The sequence below is a fragment of the Branchiostoma lanceolatum genome, chromosome 16 (genome assembly GCF_035083965.1).
Source record: "Branchiostoma lanceolatum isolate klBraLanc5 chromosome 16, klBraLanc5.hap2, whole genome shotgun sequence".
NCBI lineage: Eukaryota > Metazoa > Chordata > Leptocardii > Amphioxiformes > Branchiostomatidae > Branchiostoma > Branchiostoma lanceolatum.
This window is the reverse complement of record NC_089737.1, coordinates 13,202,740-13,223,138: the sequence shown is the minus strand read 5'-3', so window position 1 is coordinate 13,223,138 and position 20,399 is coordinate 13,202,740. Positions and strand designations below refer to the sequence as shown.

The following is a 20,399-nucleotide window of genomic DNA, read 5'->3' as shown; positions in this document are numbered from 1 at the left end:
TTCCGCACAGGTAATAGAATGCAAACAACAGTTCGGCACTGGAGCACCAGTGCTGAAATGACTTCAGCAATGCAAACGAGTGTTTATAGTCGATTGAGCTTCAGCACTGGAATCGGGACAAAGCCGTCCAGCACAGAAAACCAGTGCTCGAATTTCTTCAGCACTGGGCGTCCAGTACCGATCGAGGCCGTTTTGACCATTAATCAGCATTGGAACACCTCTCAGAAGGTGTGACTACCGTGGCCGCAGAGGGAATAGAAAAGCATGAGCAGGTCGTCGATATCTTTTGCGAGAGAATCGTCATCGTTATGACAAGTACATATACCACGGAGGGGTTAGTGTCATACGTGTTTTTCCGACCACCGAGTCAGCCACATGTTCAGAAGAACATGTTAGTTCTTACCTTTGAATGCCAGGTCACGTCCTGTATGTCTCAGGGTTACTATTGATCAAGGACATGTGTCTTTGAAGTAGGCTGCCCTTCGGTCGTTCTTGGTGTATGTATGGACTTGCATGGCAACGTCATTGGGCAACAACGTGACCATTGGCTATGAGTCACATGACTCATCTTCTGGCGAATGTCGTTGTTCCACATACCGTCACATCTGAGCTTAGTCATGGTATGGCGGGGTAGAACAGGAAAAGTTAAGTCATAAGTTTTAGAGCTGATTTAGATGTATTTTAGGCCTGTTTCATATGAAATAGATGTAAATCACCTCTACAACGAAGCTACACGTCGCATGAAAAGTCCATGGACTTTGACCATACGTATAGTCAAAGTTTGCAGTTATCCAACAAACTACAGGTAGGATCACTTTGGCGTGGTTGCTATTTTCCAGTGACATTAAGGTTCGTATCATTTATCATTCATCGTCGTAATGTTACCCGCTGTGTCATAGTATGAACTATAAATGTAGAATGGAACCTATTAAGCATACATACTGAATAGTTTGAACTCGAAAACTTGTGAAAAATGAGTATCCCATGGAGTTAAGTCTGGTCAACCTTAAAGGTTACTCCCAAAACTTCCGGGATAGACTTTGAGAATTTGTTCCCGACAGATCATAACCAAGACTTGGGTAGCCTTGGATGTGTGGCAAGAAGTTAGTGATCTTTTACACAAAAGAAGGTTTTGACGAAAACAAGTCCGGATACAGTTCTTAATTTCATGAAGTTTAAGCTTTAGAAATAACAGAGTCTGCATATTTTTGTAACCAATGTGAATTTACGTGGAAGAATTAAATGACTCCAACGGAATGTAATTTCAGCTTTGTAGGGTTTATACCATCCTTGCCACGTTCGTTCCATGACTTTTTACAGTGCAAGAAAACGTTGAAAATGTGTCCGGCCAACACACCTGCGCAACAGGTGAGTTGGAAAGCCCCGCTTATCAACTCCCCATGACTCACCGCCACTCAAAACGGATAGTAAACAAAACACCTTTGTTGACCGTGTCAAAGAGACCTTTGAAACGAACATGTAATCTAACACCGCTGTATACTGGTGCCTGAAAGGACTATTTGACTATGTATGTTAAGGCCCAGTCACATTGAGACGTCGTAGGCTATGGAACATTTAGTCATTGATAATGTTCGGCGGGCTTCCGTGACGTCTTTAATAATGTAAGCGCGGTACCGCCGAATACCATATCGGTCACGCAAGCGTGGGCATATTTCTACACGTCATGTGAACGGAACAAGCTTAGTAATTGTAGCCTCTGGCTACGCAGGTGAATTTGGCATTTTATATCATGCACAGTCCCTATTGCATGGTCAACTCTGCTTTACACATATTGAGATAAAGTTCTCACACGACAACTATTTTCCCGAGTTAAAGATTACCAGGTAAAGGAAGACGGCTACTTGTTTTCTTCCTCTTTTTTTGTAGCCTGTTGGCACATTAGTTAACCACGGTTTCTCCATTTTTATGTTATAGGTACTTCTAGGCTGAAATCATAAGGCTGAAATGATGCAAACTGTGGTCCAGATGAGAAGTACGCCACACTATGTGTGGTCAACTGCAGATGTGTTGGGACAGGGGGCGACAGGGAGCGTGTTCAAAGGGCGACATAAGGTAAGAAGACACACTATCTATATTTATGTAGAACGTAAGGCGATGTTATGTAGCGAACCCCCGTTGAGGGCTATCGTATTCAATGTAAGGTTTGGAGATCAATGTTGACAACGTATGTTGTAGATAAACTATTGTATTTCGGAAAAATATGGTATAGATCACCGTGTTTTAAAGTTGACGTATTGAATCCAATGCTAACTACATCGCCTTTGTTGCAGGTACCGAACATTTCTACCCTGTGTAACTACACTGGATAAACCATTGTGATAGGTCATGCAGAAGCGTCTTTGTTCTGCATTTTCGTTCACCTGACCAGTATAACTTCCCCTTTACTTGATCGGAGACGACTATGTGTCGAAACGTTGGTGATTTTAGAAACATTATACATAACTAAAACCGTTCTGATTTTCCCTATTAGACGATGTTTCTCGTTATGGTACAGTCCTTTGTTTTTGTTTGTGGCGTAACCCGGAAGTACTATTCGACGTGTCAGGGGCAACCAGGTGTATACGCACTGCAAATAAACAGAAATTTTGTCATTGAGGATTTCGTTTAAGTAAAAAGCAAGACCGACATGCTATGTGCGACTTTGATCCTGATATCAGTCGATGGACTTTGCACCAATATCGTATCCTGGCTTCTGTGCAGACATGTTGCCTGGTATAACTGGCCTTTCAAAGGTCAACTAGCTGTGGTAATTGGCGCAGGTTTTACGGCACAATTATGCGTACCCACACCAATAGTATAAAAGGCTAATGTTTGGGTTAAGCCATACAAGTTCAAATGATTACACTATATATGATATATAAGGCGACATACACACAGAGAGGTTATAGTTACCTACTACAATCATTCTACCACATACAGAATTACACGTAGACTATCATATTTCTGACACTCTTTTTGTCCATCAGAAAACTGGAGATCTATGTGCAATCAAAACCTTCAACCAAATGAGCTTCATGAGACCAGTGGATGTACAAATGAGAGAGTTCGAGATGGTTCTCAAGCTGAAGCACCGGAACATCGTCAAACTTCTGGATATTGAAGAAGAGGTAAAAAGATAAGAAAACTAGAAATTAACCAAAAGAAGAAATAGAAAAACGATGTACATATATAACATATGTCAAATTACAGAATGTTGTAGCAGATATATTCAGAATCTTTTGTATTTTTTACGCTTAAGAGCTGTTTTATTCCACATTTGTTCATAGACGTCAAAGGGAAAATCGTCGTACCATTGTACCTCATAAAGTATAGACATGGACCGTAAATTAACCATTTGCCTGACAGCACCGTTACACGACTGTGTTTTGATATATACAAACAGCTTTTTGTACAACGTCAACACGCTGTTGATGATCATGAAGAATGGTCACGATTTTGATTGCATATATCAACTTTTTTGTTGGCTTGTGAAAGCAGATATGCACGATGGAGAACAAAGTGTTTTATTTATATTTCTTCATTTTCACAGCCCAGTTTTATTTATATTTCCCCATTTTCACAGCCCAGTACAAGACAAAAAGTCATTGTAATGGAGATATGCACAGGTGGAAGTTTGTACACAATCCTTGATGAACCTGAAAACGCTTATGGTCTACATGAAGAGGAATTTAAACTTGTGATGAAAGATGTTGGTAAGTATGCAATAAGATGTGTTAAAGTGGGTACATATCACAAACATAGAATACACATATACCATGTACTAGTTAATGATAGAAGCTCGTAGAATTTAGAAAATATGTATTTAAGTTAAATGGCTTATTAACATTTAGCAAATGCGTATTCATTCCAAAGTATGTCAACTGTAAAATCGAGAAAACACGTTTTCAAAGTATATCAGCTCTGTAAAATCAAGAAAGTATGTATTCAAAGCATTATCAACTTCGTAAGGACAGGAAAATACGCATTCAAAGTATGTCAACTTCGTAAACTGTATTATTGGACGCTGAAGTATCATCAGAGATGAAAGTTGTCTTCTTTTTTTTAGCGGCTGGTATGAATTACCTGCGAGAAAAAGGAATAGTTCATCGCGACCTTAAACCAGGAAATATTATGCGGTGTATTGGTAAGTTATTCATATATTTTTCCTCTTCCGTTTTTTCATCGTTTTCATGAAAACATTAAGACGTACTAGTAGTGCCTGCGACATCTCCTCGCTATGACATCGTAGGAAGGAAAATGTTAATGTGAAAAAGTCAATCCATAGTTACTTTTAGTATTCGTAACGTATTCTTGGCTTATGACATGTTAACCCTATTGCAACATAGAGGGAATATCTTAACTTTAACTTCGACGCCTTACAGGTGAAGACGGCCTGTCCATCTACAAACTGACAGACTTCGGTGCCGCAAGAGAACTGGACGACGAGGAGCAGTTCATGTCACTATACGGAACAGAAGAATACTTGGTACTGAGATAAGATAAATTGAGATACCACATAGACAGTGGCGATTCAACACTTGAATTCTAACTTAATGTCATTATCCTGGCAAACCAAAGGCTTCAAAAGTCATCATGCACCATTCAGATCCTAAATAGGGTTCATACAAGACAGTTTAGTATCCTTGTCTTTGGCGAAGCTGGTGCAGGAAAGAGTAGACCTAAAAAATACATATATGAGCCAAACGTAACATCATGAAACCGGGACAATTAGGAAACTCTTTATGAACAGAATGCCGTTTTAACGCGGAGCCTTGCTGAACTGAATACCAACCAGACCAAATACTACACGTTTAAGTACAGAAACCTACGAGAACATAACAAGTGAGAATGATTTACTAGACACTTTTCATTACCTGGCCAGGCTTCTATACTTTCATTTATGGCCAACAGTATTGCATCGGTTGAATGCAAATGATATATATAGAATACAACACGGGGTATTCCGTATCACCCGAGGTACCAGCCCGACCGCGGGTCGGATCGCCCGACGGCCGTAGGCCGGAGGGCGATCCGACCCGCGGGAGGGCTGGGACCGAGGGTGATGCGGAATACAACGTGTTGTATTCTATTTATGTCATACCTTGGTCATACCCACCCGCGAAAACATACATTTCAATGCGGAATGCGCCAGAAGTTGAGGGAGTTTTGTGTCCTCGAACAAGAAACTGTAGCAACATTGATTCCAATCTCCGAATCCGGTATTCGAATTTCCGACGGCCGCACAACCGGCGCGTTCGAAATATTCTATGGAAGCCTGTGTGATAACACTTCCGAACCCTATGTGATCCGGATAGTTATCACACGGTCCGGAACACCCGTATCAGGCCCAGGCATGACATAAAGGTATATATGGCCTCCGTCGGTCAATATTGACCATTGTAAAACCCTAATTTACATAGCCCTACAGCCTTGATTATGGCTAAACAGCCATATTCGGGGACGATAATCTCTGCCACATAAGTTACACTTGTAAGCTCAGTTCTGTTGCAAAGGTCATTCCTGCGGATCCGCTTTTCTTCTGCACTATGCATTGATCAGTTTAGCGTTACTGATCTTAGCTGCCTGGGCAACTAATAGCACAACCCAAAAGACAGAGAAACAAAGTGTATGGGCAGCTGGGTTGTTGGAAAATGTTGACAACTGTTTCTGACCGATTACAATGGCTTCCATAGCACCCAGACATGTACGAACGAGCTGTCCTGAGGAGACCCATGGGAAAGTCGTTCAAAGCTACAGTTGACCTCTGGTCCATCGGGGTCACGTTCTATCACGTGGCAACCGGCAGTCTCCCCTTCAGACCTTACGGAGGCGCACGGAGAAACAAGGAAGTCATGTAAGCTATCTCCTTAAATCACGTTGGAAGTAGATAAATGGGTTCATATAGTCCACAAGCAGAAAGTGTTGTGCATGATCATACTCGTAGGCGTAAGGTATTACAGAACGAAATATGTATTTTGTAGAAAATCAGTTCCTTTTGTGATGGTAGGTACATGTATCAAGTTTCGATGTGTAGCTGAGTTAAATTGCTACACTAATATAGTAGGATGAAGTGGAAAAAAAGGTAAATAGAAGATTTGACTTCAAATGGAAATGAGTGATATGTTTGACAATGTGTGCAATATTTCTGATCTAGGTTCAAAATCACTACCGAAAAACCGTCAGGCGCAATCTCTGGAATCCAGCACACCGAAGATGGTCGACTGGAGTGGAGCAGGGCGTTGCCAAAAACATGTCTTTTGTCAAGGTGAGACTTTATTATCATTGTAGCAACTGTAAACTGACATCGCTTAGAAGTTAACTGTCGCAATAGCTGTGTCGTTATCCCTAATGTAGAAAACATCTGAGTAACTGCAACTTTGTAGAAAGGTTAACCGTTACATTACCGGCATAGAAAGTACTAAGAAACCACCCTTAACATTTAGTTATTTCAGCTCTGAGTTGCCCCTTCAACTTATTGCAGAAAGTAATAAGAAACCATCCTTTACATGTGTTTAAGTTCAATTATATATAAAGTGGAGGTTAGAATGATCGTTTGATGGTTATTTCAGGGGATTCAAAGACCTCCTGACACCGCTATTGGCTGGAATCTTGGAGTGTGACTCTATGAAAATGTGGACCTTTGAAATGTTCTTCGAAGAAGTCACGAAAATCCTGAATATGGACATCATCCACATCTTCAACATCTCAACAGCAACTTCATTGAGAATTTACGTCAACCCAACAGACACGTAAGTGTATGATATACATGCCAAAGGTTGTTTTGGAGATGAATATTCATGAAGAACTGAATGACCTTGTACGTAGAGTACAGAGGATCATAGGCTTTCAAATCAACGAATGTTTTGGGATTTCGAATATACAAAAAAAGGAATTTCAACGTGTATACTCCCAAACCGAATGAGAAGCACACCTGCAAAAGTGTAATGTAGGGTAGTAACATGATTAGTAATTTTCGATTTTTTTCTCTTTGACCAATGCTTTAAAGACAAAGGTCTAAGACCGAACAACGAATGGCCTTCGAATAAAAGAGTGATTTGAAAGAATACAATGTGTAGGATATACGCAATCATAAGGTACATATTTTCTGGCCTTCAATTTTTACGAAAATACGCCAACATAAATAACATTCAATGCATAGAATTGACGACCCAAAATATTGTCTTTAGCTTCGCGAATGTACAAGAGCTTGTAGCAGTACAGACTGACATCCCAGCGGCACGACAGGAGATGATATTTGACAGCTATCACTTTGCCGTGAGTCACACGGACCCGGCATCAACATACCCGAAGACATTACCAGACAATCCAATCATCGTTCTGGACAACGTTCATACAGACTTCAGCAGGGCTGAACATCGTGAATTACGTATGTGTTATCTTTTTATCAAATAGTTCAACAATGCAATCGTTCGGCACAATATAACAATGGGCTTGATGGTGATGTTATCAGACAAAATGCATACAGACTTAAGCCGGACTGAGTGTAGAGAACTACGTAATGTGTCTTTATCAATCCAATCATTCAACATTACAGCCATTTCGGTATGATATAACAGTGGGCCTGTAGATGGCGTTGTGACACAACAAGTTGCAAAGCAGCTGTTGATATCCTTATATTAAGTGTATAACTTTCGCAGTAGACTGTTTCAATCTTTTATAGTGGATACTACAGTGTTGCGTTATGTTTTGGTCATTCTTACTTATCCACTTCGTCCCTGCAGAAACATATTAAGGCTATTGTCTTTTAGTCAAGGTTTAAAGAAATCCGTAAGGCTGTTCAGTTGTTCTCAGTGTTTGCTGAGTTGTCTGTAGCTTGGCATGTATTTCGTCATGGAGCGTTTTCTACTAAACAATAACAACTTGTTTTTCTCTTGATCATTAGCAAAACTACCAAGGTTCGGTACTTCATTTTCCCTCGACAATGATGCTCCATTGGCCAAAGTAAGTCACTTTCTTCTGGTTTACCAAATTCATTTTCATATAATTGCTTTTATGTTGTGAATCAGTGTAGAACTCGTGTCGAATTGAGTTGGAGTTTGCATCCAAGAAAAACTGTTAAAATTGAAATTATGATACTTTACAGGTTTGTGCTAGTGTTGTTTGGGATTGTCAGCGTTCTACGGCGTCACTTCTGCTTCAGCAAAACGTCATGCGGAAGGCCGTCCAATGGTTCATGTACGTACCTGCATCTCATATTTATTTATGTGCACAAGTACAGAATACGATAAACAATAGATAAAACAGGTGCCAAGAGGAGGGAAAAGCGTTTGTAGTTTATATTAGGCCCTCCTCCTCTATACTATATAATCGATAAATGATCTCTTTACAAAACTGTTTGATACCTGCAAAAGTTACAAGTAAAAGATCCACACCATTTATTTCTTAAACGCTGAAGTTTGCTTGTTTGTAGTGCTCGAAACCTTCGTCATTTAGCTTTGAATTATCCATGTGCGTCTGTACCACTATTTCAACAACTGCTGAGTCAACCGAACGTTAGTGCTGAAAGGCTTTCCAATGGTCTAAAACGCCTACTACTACTATATCGGATGTCTTTAGAATATGATCCTGCTTAGTGTTATTACACTATTACATCCGTGATACGTTAATCAGTTTGTTTGTTTGTCTTGGTGTGCGTCCACAGATATGTAAATACGGCAAACCGGTAGGATGTAAGGGGAAGTGGTGTAATAGGATATTCAGAAAATTGGTTGAAGTATGGTTTGCCGCGTTTTCAATGTTTGCGGTTTTATGATAAAAACTATGACTTGTCGATGAATAAAATGACTCTTTGTACACAACCAAGTGATTTATTCAACTAACGTTTCTGTGACCATCTATCACCTTCCTCCGGGCAATTCTGACTGGATCACTGTGTAAAATTAGTACAAAGAGTCTTTTATTTAGTGACTTACCAACCTGATGAAACTATTCACGGAGTATGACTTGTCTTTGCAGATGCGTTATGAGCAGAGAAACCGAACAACTCCGGACCGACACCCATCTTCTGGGGATAAAGGTTACACACAGTGACTTGGCTCTGCGACGGCTACTAGATGAGTAAGAAACATTTCATTCTATTTCTTTTGCTGGCTTTATTTCTTACTTACTTACGGCGTGGTCACATTTGTCGTAGGCTGCGTAGGATTTTCAAGCAGGCTGTGACAGAACCAACCGCCGACAAGGATCTAAGACAGACTTTCCTTATAAACAAGACTATTGAAATTTGTACGACACATGCACGTCTGTCCGAAGAATGCCCTCATGTTGCGATCACAGGACGACCATACGATGAATGTGACAAATTGATTTCGTGGCACTTAAGGTGTTTTTCAAAAAGTCATACTTGGTCATGTTTGTCTACCAGGCATTTGCTACACGTTAAGATGTTGGACCGCCTTGGTTTGGACACATCCAGCAGCGACGTCCAGCGGAAAAGAGATGAATTGCAGCAGCTTGTTGACGGAAAAAGGGAATACATGCAAAAGGTATGTTTTATGGCTATAAAGATTTTAAACATGTCAATTAAAAGTAATGATCCATTTGTGTGCGATTTGGGAATATTTTTGATGGCATTGGTAATAGTTTTACAATGTTGAATTTCTTTTTTCTTACACCTAGATTCTTGATGAATATGCAAATTGTGAGAAACAGATGAAGTGGGTTGAGGAAAGGATCCTTGTGGAGGAAACACTGAAGGAACTGTGGAAGGACAAAGACACGGTTGGGACACAGGAAAAAGACCGCAGGTAGATTTCTTTGGTTATTATTAACTTAAAGTTTGCAGCTTTTTTTCTTTACGCGGTTTCGGTTGATATTTATACGTCATATTTACAGGATATAGCTAAAGTAGATATCAGAATTTGGGAATAAAATCGAAGTTAGAGTGATATGACATGACGGTCTTTTTTTCGAATTTACCAACGGCCATAGGACGTCTTTGAACACTAACTATTTTGAAACTCGTACAATTTTTGAATTCGTACTTTTTTTCAGCGTTGAAAGGACCAAGTATGTATTGGATAAGGTTGTTGCCACATATCTGCAGTTCAAAAAGGATAAAAGTCTGAAGCGTAAGTTGTGCAGATTTGCTATTTCTTTGATCGTCTCTTTGTCAATGTTTAATTTGTTTTGGTGTGTTACGCCGAATGGCAGTTATACGGGCTGTATAGATATCCAGATTTTCTCGTTCCATTTGAGCCTTTTCTTTGTAGTTACGAATTTACATGTATATAGAAAACGAAGTCTAACCACTATCCTTACCCCTAGGCCTGTCCTATAACGAGGAACAGATCCACAAGTTTGAAAAGTAAGTATGTTACTTTAATGTAGTAGATAGGCTTCGGTGCATGCATATGTCAACAATTTCATGAGAAACTAAAGTCATTTGTAACACAGCTTCATGTTATAATAGTAAGCAAATTAAATACATATTATATATATGGTTAGATAGTAATGTCGTCTTTCAAAGTATCATATAAAGATATCTACTGTATCTGTGCATATATATATATATATATATATATATATATATATATATAATTTTTTCGACTTGGCCTTTCTTTTTTAACACGTTCTCTGTCTTGATCTGTAATTAGAATCAAGACCCTAATTGAACAACTATTCTGCGTTCACCCTAACTTTATTTTGCCTCTTTGCGACGAGTTCACACCGGTGTAAGCAAGTTGATAAGTGCCCACGCCTATGATTTACTTTTCTATATTTTCTATTTATTTTTCATATCAATCATTGAATTTTATCTGTACCCCAGGCAAAAGCTGAGCGCCAACTGCATTAAGGCCGTGTCTGCCTACGCCGACGAGTTCGTGCCCAAGTTCAAGCATTTGTATGCAGAAGTCGCCCGGTGGTTTCAGTAAGTACCGTGTTTCCATTTAATTCCTTTGCTATATCCTCCAATGGGCCATCATAGAATTAGGTACACGGCGCAGAGTCCATTCTCAATATTTGTAATCTTACTACCCCGAATTGTATTCAACTACAGCTTTCTGATGGTTTATGTAGAAGTCATTCAATTTAGTCTTTGGGTATATGGTTTAAGGGGTATAAACTATTGTATAACCCTTTGTAAAAGCACGTTTCATCATGTTAAACTACAGCTTTCTGCTGGTTTATGTAAAGGCCATTCAATTTTGTCTTTGTGTATATAGTTTTAAGGGATATGTATTACTGTATAACCTTTGTAAAAGCACGTAGTATCACTGAAGATGCGTTCTCATATGGATACATTTGAGTCCAATGGCTGAGACAGAGGGGAAAAAGAGAGCTTTTCTATATATACATTTCGCATTTCTTAAACCCACACTTTAAAACAAACGGTTCAGACTGCACTACATAATCACTTATTGGAGACAGTTGTTGGGCTTGATGAACACACACAAGGACTAGTCCCCTGCTGTAGTGCTTTCGCAACTGTGTGGCCCAAAGGCTATAGAAACGGAGACGGGCACCGTCCCATAAGCCGAGACGTGTTGGAAGGATTTCAACTTTTAAAACGCAAATCCAGTCCTTACACAGATGCCCCCCACCGTCATGGGACTACTAGTAATGTTCTTGAAATAATACCTAAGACGGATTGACTTCTCACTTTCGGTGTCCCAAATGTCAAAGTTTAGTGTCTGATCTATGGCGTAATTTCTTACAACCCCTTCACAACGATGACGTCTTCTCAAAGTAGTCTGACATTCAAGCTGGCTCTCCAAAGCTCTTAAGTTAAGTGCTTAGTGCCACGTATTATGGTTAAGAAATATGACCATCCGAAATCTTATGTAGCTCGATGCGTCCTCGGTTGCCCCCGCACCTTGTGACTGAACACGCTGCAACCGAAAGATAAGCTTACGAACATTAATATTTACACGTAAATGGGCGACTATATAGTGTATGTAGCCGTGTTTCTTAAGTGTGGCACAAGGAAGGCCGTTGCAACGGTCTCTTGGTACACATACTTGTATAGGTATTGGCAAAGCATAACTGTGAAAATCCATTTACGTACCAATGTCCTGAGAAGAGAGTTTTAAGGTAAACGGTTTTGGAAACGCTGTGCTTGACATGCCAACGCCATAGGAAGGTCTTAACAACGGTCTCTTGGTACATATACTAGTAGTTATATAAGCATTGACGTAGCATAACTGTGAAAATTCCGTTACTTACCAATGTGCTCAGTAGCGAGTTTTAAGGTAAATGGTTTTGGAAATGCTGTGCTTGACATGCCAACGCCATAGGAAGGCCTTTACAACGGTCTCTTGGTACATATACTAGTAGATATGAGCATTGACATAGCATAACTGTGAAAATCCATTTTCGTACCAATTTCCTGAGAAGAGGGTTTTAAGGTAAACGGTTTTGGGAACGCTGTGCTTGACATGTACACGCTACAGGAAGCTTTAAGGCCTTTACAATCGTCTCTCGGTACACATATGTGTATGAGCATTGACACAGCATAACTGTGAAAATGCATTTGCGCACGAATTTCCTGAGTAGACGGTTTTAAGGTAAAGACTGCATTGCTACCAAGGTGTGTGCAACAGTGGGTTGGATTATACGATGAGACGGAAAGTCTGCGAAACTCACATTAAAGAACTCGTCTTACCCTTTTTACTGAAATCGTTGAAGATTTGTCCTCGTAAACCCAAAATGAAGAGTTAAGGCGCGGTCACATACGGGTTTTCTGTCAATGGTTACATGCCTCCTATGTTAATCTCAAGGAAACGACTTAGTTCTTTACAAGCTTTATGCTAAAAACTTTTCATCCCTTATGATTAGAAGTTTCCCTTTGTGTCTTGTGGATGAATCTCTAACAAAACGATTACGTGCTTACTAAGTGCTTGTGCTCAAACTCTCCTTTTTGTTTTTCCACCGTGCCTTTTCCTTAGGAAAGCGTTTCTTTACCGGCAGAAGTTGGCTAAGGTTGTGAACCTGCTTGACAAAGTCTCCACCGCCAGTGACCAAATGGCAGGAAATCTTCAACAGGTAAGAGGCTAACCATTAACAGTTAAGACCTGATCTGTGAAAATCAGGTTAGAGGTGAAGAGAAGACTTCTTTTCTTTAACTGATGAACATCTTTTGGTGTAAAAAGCATGATAGGTGGGTGGTATATTTTTTTTCATCTCATGAATGAGGAGATTTGGATGTTCATGAGGTAAAAGTCTATTTCATAGATCTGTAGAAATCGTTAGCGCATGGCTCCTCATGGTGTATTTTAATTCTATAGACCATATTCCGTCGGTAAGTGCGCTTTAATTGAAGTCCCTTGACTCAGGGGGTCGGTCATCTGAATTTCTGAGTAGAACTACAGTAGTGCAGTAGAAACTTCGATAACATTCTTTCTGTGTAGGAACAAGTATTAACTATGGTAACTATTAACGCAGATGAACTTTAATGCATGAGTGAATGAAAGACCTTTATTGCGCGTTTCTGCTCTTACAGGCTAAGAACAGGTCATGGGGATAAAGCAGTGTTATATTATTACAGTGATATCAAAAACGTGGTATCTTACAACATCTAAAGACAAATTAATGCTATTATATGTACAGGTTCAATTTCTTCTCACTTCTTACGAACGTTGTAGATGTATGAACATATGGGGCCTATAAAACATGGTGCGTCTAGTTCCATAAGGAATGCGAATTCTGCTGTCCTATTAAGATATCGAAAACTTTTCAATTGATTGTTGCCCCAAGCTACTCATTTGTCAGCGTATGCACAGCTGTATTCTTTTGTTTCATGTTTCTGTATGGTATCTTTTGTTTATCTGAATAAAGTTTGAAAAAAAATTTAAAAATCAAACAAAAAATTCAAAAGAATTAAAAAGAAAAGATATCGAAAACTAGGAAACTTTAATGTTAATCTTTTTATCCCTGACTACAGTCTGTCCAGAAGCACCACCGGATCGTGGACAGCATCTTCAGTTCGGACTCGCTCCAGCTGCAGGGCCCATCACAGCCTCCCTCTGACGTCACCCCGCCCCTATCTGCACCGCCATCTGTTACCCCAGCCGAGCCGCTAAGTCAGACCGAAGTTGTGCAACTCCAGGCCAGGTACTTTCAATTTTCTTTGGCTTCCGTTGTCCTGTAATATATACCGAGGTTTCTCTTACACTACTGCCAGATTTTCATGAATATAGCCGTAGGTTGTACAACTCCAGGCCAGGTACTTTCAATTTTCTTTTGCTTCCGTTTTCCTCTGATATATACTACTGCCAGGTTTTCAAGAATATGGCCGTTTCTATAGCCGTAGGTTGTGCAACTCCTGGCCAGCTACTTTCAATTTTCTTTTCCTTCCGTTTCCCTCAAATATATATACCAAGATTTCAAAGAATATCGTGGCTTCTTTAGCCGTAGGTTGTATAACTTCAGGCTTGGTACTTTCAATTTTCTTTCGCTTCCGTTGTCCTCTAAAATATTCTACAAGAATATCGCCGTTTCTATAGCCGTAGGTTATGCAACTCTAGGCTTGGTACTTTCAATTTTCTTTTGCTTCCGTTTTCCGCTAATATATACTACTGCCAGGCTTTCCAGAATATGGCCATAGGTTGTACCTTTAAGTTCATTATCCTTCATAGCAGGCTTCTAGTGAGTTGAGCATGCCTCAGTCATGTTGTTTCTAATTATAAGTTTAAAGGAGAAGAGATGCTGTTGAAGCTGTTCCATTTCTTCCTATGTAACCCGTAACATTAAAGTTACTAGTTCAGTGCCTAGAAGAGCTAGGTTTCTTGGCCTTGCACTAGTACTGAGCAAACAAATCTCTATCCTTTGCTTTGCGTGATATTATGTCGACGAAACATTCATCCCAAACGCTTTGTGGTCCATCCTTTAAACTCCTTTTATAGAAATAACAGTGATAACTTGTCCTCTAGCATTATTAGTGTCGTATACATGTCAGGTTAGAGTCTGCGATCTTTCGGAATCGCCGACTCCACCGGTAGCGATCCCCATTGGAGTCTTTATGGACAGAGACTCCAATCAGTATGCTAGAGATGTGTTCGAGTAGTTTCCCGTTTATAAATCCCAAGTTTCAATCAATTCATTGATCTTAAGTGACATGAATCGAAGTTGACAAGTTCTGACCATCTTTTAATTGAAAACTCTCAACCCTGTACAAGTGTCCATATCTACATAAGGAATACCTGGCCAATGTGGCCACTTTTGGTGGTTCCTCATAGAGATTTTCCCACTGACCCAAGCATTAGGAATCCTGTCTATAGTGACCACTTGTCCAGAAAGACCAGATTTTATCTGTCCCCCGAGGGGTCTTCTTAGACAATTGGGATATCTACGTACCCACAGAATAGAAGCTTCTGCCAGATTTCAATCACAGCCCTGACATATATATCATGTAACGGCACGCAATCGTCTAACGCAATATCATAGTGGCGAAATACCGCCAGCCGATGCTCAGTTATAAATCAATGCCAAGCAATATAAGTCTGGTTATATTGTAACCTCTGGACTGCTGCGAATGCCCTTCTACTGCTACTCTAACATACATAGACAGCCTCTAGGCACAGCTATGTGCGTAGGTATGATGTCATAGTAATACCCTCTTGTATAGGCTTCATATTGGTCGCTGTGAGAGTCACAGTACATCCGTTAAACGCTATCTAGTTTTATATGTTTCCGCATTGATTCCTGCAGGAAAAAAAGGTTATGAAATGACAAACCGTTGACTTTTACAAAAGGCCACATAAAGGCCAGACGAAGGCGATACTTACTTCAGCCGCTCAAAATTACACCAATGTCTACCTTTTCACAAATGCCCTTACAGAAGTGATACTTCACCGCGGTCACTTTTATCACCAGTTTGTGAAAAAGAAAGCAATTCGCGTAGTAGGAACAGGTCCTAAATTACAGAAAGTGGCGTTACCGCCAGCGTACGCAATCTGAAAGAGGACAGTACATCAACCGTCGGGTTATAGCATCGCTGTTCACATCATAAAACTCACTTCGGCGCCATATCCCCATCGGTATCTCCTTTTTACGATCAGTGTTCAACCTCCAAGGAGAATTAGACTGACGGTTTATAACCGTATGCCTTTTGTGGTCCGTATAAAAGTGAGTCATCTGGGGATACTTATGAAACAAAAGTTGTCAGGTGCGTTAAATTTTTGATGAAGAAACACTCTTAGACAGTCTTGAAATCAATTGCATGGTGGTCAGTTTACAACTTTTGTTACAGTATATTCTGGGAAAATGTATTGTATAGATCGACGAGTCAGGCCTGGCGATGTAAACCATGGTAGTATAGTTTTATGTGTAGAATAGAATAGAATATAGAATATGGAATAGAATATAAAGTAGAATAGAATATAGAATGAACTATAGAATAGAATAGAAAATAGAATAGAATAGAAAAGAATATAGAATAGAATAGAATAGAATAGAATATGTCTGCAGTTGGTGACAGATGTTATAGACCAGAGTTTAAAAAAAATGTAATTGGGACATCTTTTTTTTTATAAACGTATTGCTGCGAGACAGTCTGTGGACTGACGCTGTAAAGGTTAAATGAAACCATGTTGCAGACACATTAAAAAGGCAGACCACTTTATGGACTGTCATAAGCTTTAGTGTTCCTATTGAAATCAAATCAAAGTAAGTGTTTTCACATTGAAATCAAAAGTCTTATAACTCGGTTTACCTCCCAAGAAGCAGATTTGTCTTGTTTTTGCGAGGAGCCTTAACGAGAATAGAGTGTTGCCACATTGACTTAGACAAGATGGAAAGACATTAAAAAAGATTGAATTCTTCTAAGTGCTAACGTTGGTCGTTTGTGTAATACCTTGACCATAGATACTTTTTATTGTGTACTGTTTCCATGTCAGCTCTTTTCTTTTATGGCATCGAATGGCCGAGTGGTTAGGCGAGTGGAAACGGGATCGAGAGGTCTTGGGTTCGGTTACTGGCATTGCCGGCCAGACGCCTTGTCCTTAAAAAGGGCACTAACTTGGGGTCACTGTCCTCATTCCACCCGGGTGCATGGGTGTCTGACTGGTTGGGAAGTTAAAAGGCGGTGGAAAGACAGGGATTGGCTCCACCTTCCAATACTGAGCCCAAGATACAGTGGAACACAACCCTCTGCCCCTACGGCCTCTAAAAGGGACCTTTACTCTAGCTTTCACCTCTTTTATTTTACTCTTCATATAAATCCACATCGTTTGTTTCGTTCAGTGTCCGGACAGTGTAAAAGGCGGTGGAAGGAGAGGGCTGGTTTTCACCTTCCAATATCGTGTCCTTGACACAGTGGATATCAATCCACTGCCCCTACGGCCTCTAAAAGGCTATGGGACCTTTACTCTAGCTTTCACCTCTTTTATTTTACACTTCATATAAATTCACATCGTTTTCTCCATTCAGTGTTCGGTCAGTGTGAAAGGCAGTGAAAGGAGAGGGATGGACTCCACCTTCCAATACCGCGCCCTAGACACAGTGGATAGCAACCCTCTGTAGCCTCCTTAGCTGGTTCTTCTAGTCTGGCTTTTTGTGGCTAATACTATTTCTGATGGCGTATCAGTTCTGTTGCACTCAGTGTCTTATAAGTGCAAAAGAACTGATATGCTATCAGAAAAAAAGCATATTATAAGGTCCGACTCGTAGAGCGAGCTGAGGAGGCTAAACCCCTACAGCCTCTAGAAGGCTATGGGACCTTTACCTTTTACCAATTTCATTTTATTCTTGATATCCATCCACATCGTTTTTTCTCCCTTCAGTGTCCGGGCAGTGAGGGATGAGATCAAACTTTCGATAGCTGAAGCCGAGGAGTCCACCAAACTGCTCAGACAGTGAGTCTACTTCATTTCCTTTGAGTTCTATAGGCGCATGTTGAGCCGTTCCACGGGCTATTTTTGTGGTCTTTGATACTGTAAATGCAGATATGTTCGCGATGGTTTTATGTTCGCGGTTTTGACGGTGAACTCTTAACCGCGAACTTAAAACCACCGCGAAAAGCCGCTCCATTGGGTGACTGTAGCGCTAGTATTGTTTCAAACGCAAACTCAAAACCACCGCAAACACTCCATTTTTTTCCCTACCGCGAAATTGAATCCCTGCAAACATTTCTGCATTTACAGTTTTCTACTGCGTTCATATTTCTTATCTGTGTTCCTTGTGATTACAGACTCGGTGGGTTTAGTCTGGAGAATGGAATACACGTGGAAGACGTGGCGCATGGATGATCCTAAGATTGGCCTCGCAGATCGGACGTGTCGGGGAAAGGGTTAGGAAGACTAGTGACGCATCTGTGTAGATGAAACTATTCGAGTTGAAACTATTCGTGAATACACGGGATAACAGTTATCCGAGCAACTAGATAGGCTTTTTAAACGGTCCGACGTTTGAAGCTAGTGGATGCTACCTGAAACGTCTTACCGTTTACAAAGTCTATCCAGTTGCTTGAGTTACTGCCATTCTGTGTATCTTAATACCTGAACGTATCCGTGAATAGTTTCATCAGGGTTTTAAATCACTGGTTAGCAAAGTTCTTTGCACACAACCAGTGTTTTTGAGCTGCCAAAGTTTCGGTGACCGTCTGTCACCTTCCTCAGTATCACCCTGAGGAAGGTGACAGACGATCACTGATAACTTGGGAAGGTGGAGAACATTGGCTGTGTGCAAAGAACTTTGTTAACCAGGTTGAAATTATGTTAGGGTGGATGAGGTTTGACGACGAGAGATGTTTCACTAGTCTTGTACAAAACTTTTTTTACGGCATGCCCGGTCTGCGAGGCCGTAACACATGTTCAGAAGCAAAAGCAGACGAACATCTGCACGATGCCGAGCCGCGACCAGGCGGCAGGGACGGGCTTCGCCAACTTCTTTTCTACCTTGATGGTTGTTGCCATCAGGTACTGTCTGCCATACTCCCCAGCTCAATCAGTATTGAAGGGTGAGAGGTGGATGTTATAACGTTTTACCATTGCACGGACTTACCTATTTTTGAAGAAAATTAAGGCATGCATTAAAATGCATCAAGTAACTAGGTTTTTCTGATCTAACAGTAGCATGATCTAATGATTAAGTGTTGCATAATAAGGATTACAGGGGAATTTTGATATACTTATAAGACTATATATAGTAACAGACTTAGGCTTAAGCACACGCGCTACCGAATACATAATAGTAATCATTTTTCAAAGGAAGTTGCCTGAGGTCGTGGCCCTTTCCACAAAGAGCTGCAGAGAACAGAACATCTTCAATCTGATGTTATGTTTTGTTTTGTTTTGTTTTGTTGGACCACAAAATCTGTCCTTTACTACCACAATATGGTAGGGCCACGCCTCAGTTTCATGTGTTGTATTTCTGTTTATTATCATAAAAAGAATCAGCTATAGTTTTCATAGCTTTATCTTCAGACTTTGAGAGAAGGAGACTATCTTAGAAACAGAAGATTATCTTATTTTGTGATACGATCTTCTTATTTTGTGATACGATAAATCCATAATTTAGAAAATCTTAGTACTACCTTTATCTAATAAGAATAAATTTACTGATGCATCCATCGTATTGTATTGTACATTCTCATGATGTTTAAATGGGGCTTTTTGCTTTTCACGTTGCTTTACTTTTGAGGGTCTGCACGGTTTGTCCCCTTTTGTGTGAAGATGCACACAGTTTGAATTTTGTATTAGCGTTCATGATGTGGTTAAAGCTGTGCAGGTCTAGCTTTAAGACTTGGTTTTCTTCATGTAACCACGAAACTTATCACCTTAGTCGAAATGTGAAGTAGATAAACCATGCTAACTGCAGCCATTGTATATTGCGAAGTTTCTGATGATGTATCCCCCTCCTTACATCATGAAATGATTATGTAATATGTAAAGATATCTATTTTTAGATCTTTGTTATTTTCAAATAATTGATGTCCGCTTCGAGCATGAGGAAATCATTAAAAGAAAACAAAAGCGTATTGAATGAAATCAGAGTGCACGACAAAGACATACAGCTCTCTTTTGCTTTGTACATTTCTGTAAGGTCTGGTTGTATTTTAGGACATACCGTGGTATGCAACATTTACAAATTGAAAATGAAATCATGATTTATCATTTCCCTATAGTAAATGCTAATATGTATTTTTGTTATAAGCCCATAATCTGAATACAAAACTATATAATTTCACATTCCATTTTTTGTCTAATGACCCTATTTGCACATTAATAAGGCAATTACAATAATTATAATGACAATGACAATGACAATGAACTTTATTGCATATTCATGCCCAACATGGGCTAAATGCATTAGGTAACATGGAGTAAAAGAAAAGGAACATTGTGCTATATTCCATCTAAATCTACAGAGTCTCTTCTCTCTTCTTGAAACATTTGTACACAAATTCACATACTTTTTCGATTATAACGTAGTTTCTAGAA

The 20,399-nt window shown here is 39.9% G+C and overlaps 1 protein-coding gene across 1 annotated transcript; it reads left to right on the top strand.

Moving 5' to 3' along the window:
* The first annotated feature begins 633 nt into the window (after positions 1-633).
* LOC136421705 (serine/threonine-protein kinase TBK1-like) lies at positions 634-20,152 on the top strand. Its single transcript, XM_066409188.1, has 22 exons — positions 634-805; positions 1,936-2,073; positions 2,988-3,128; positions 3,584-3,713; positions 4,067-4,144; positions 4,383-4,486; positions 5,694-5,854; positions 6,155-6,265; positions 6,570-6,749; positions 7,188-7,387; positions 7,904-7,962; positions 8,105-8,196; positions 8,977-9,078; positions 9,386-9,506; positions 9,640-9,767; positions 10,015-10,091; positions 10,288-10,327; positions 10,790-10,891; positions 12,909-13,005; positions 13,904-14,073; positions 17,742-17,813; positions 18,149-20,152. Exons 2-22 carry the CDS (start codon positions 1,966-1,968, stop codon positions 18,204-18,206), a joined length of 2,331 nt encoding a protein of 776 aa, XP_066265285.1. The 5' UTR covers positions 634-805; positions 1,936-1,965; the 3' UTR covers positions 18,207-20,152.
* Positions 20,153-20,399: the final 247 nt, after the last annotated feature.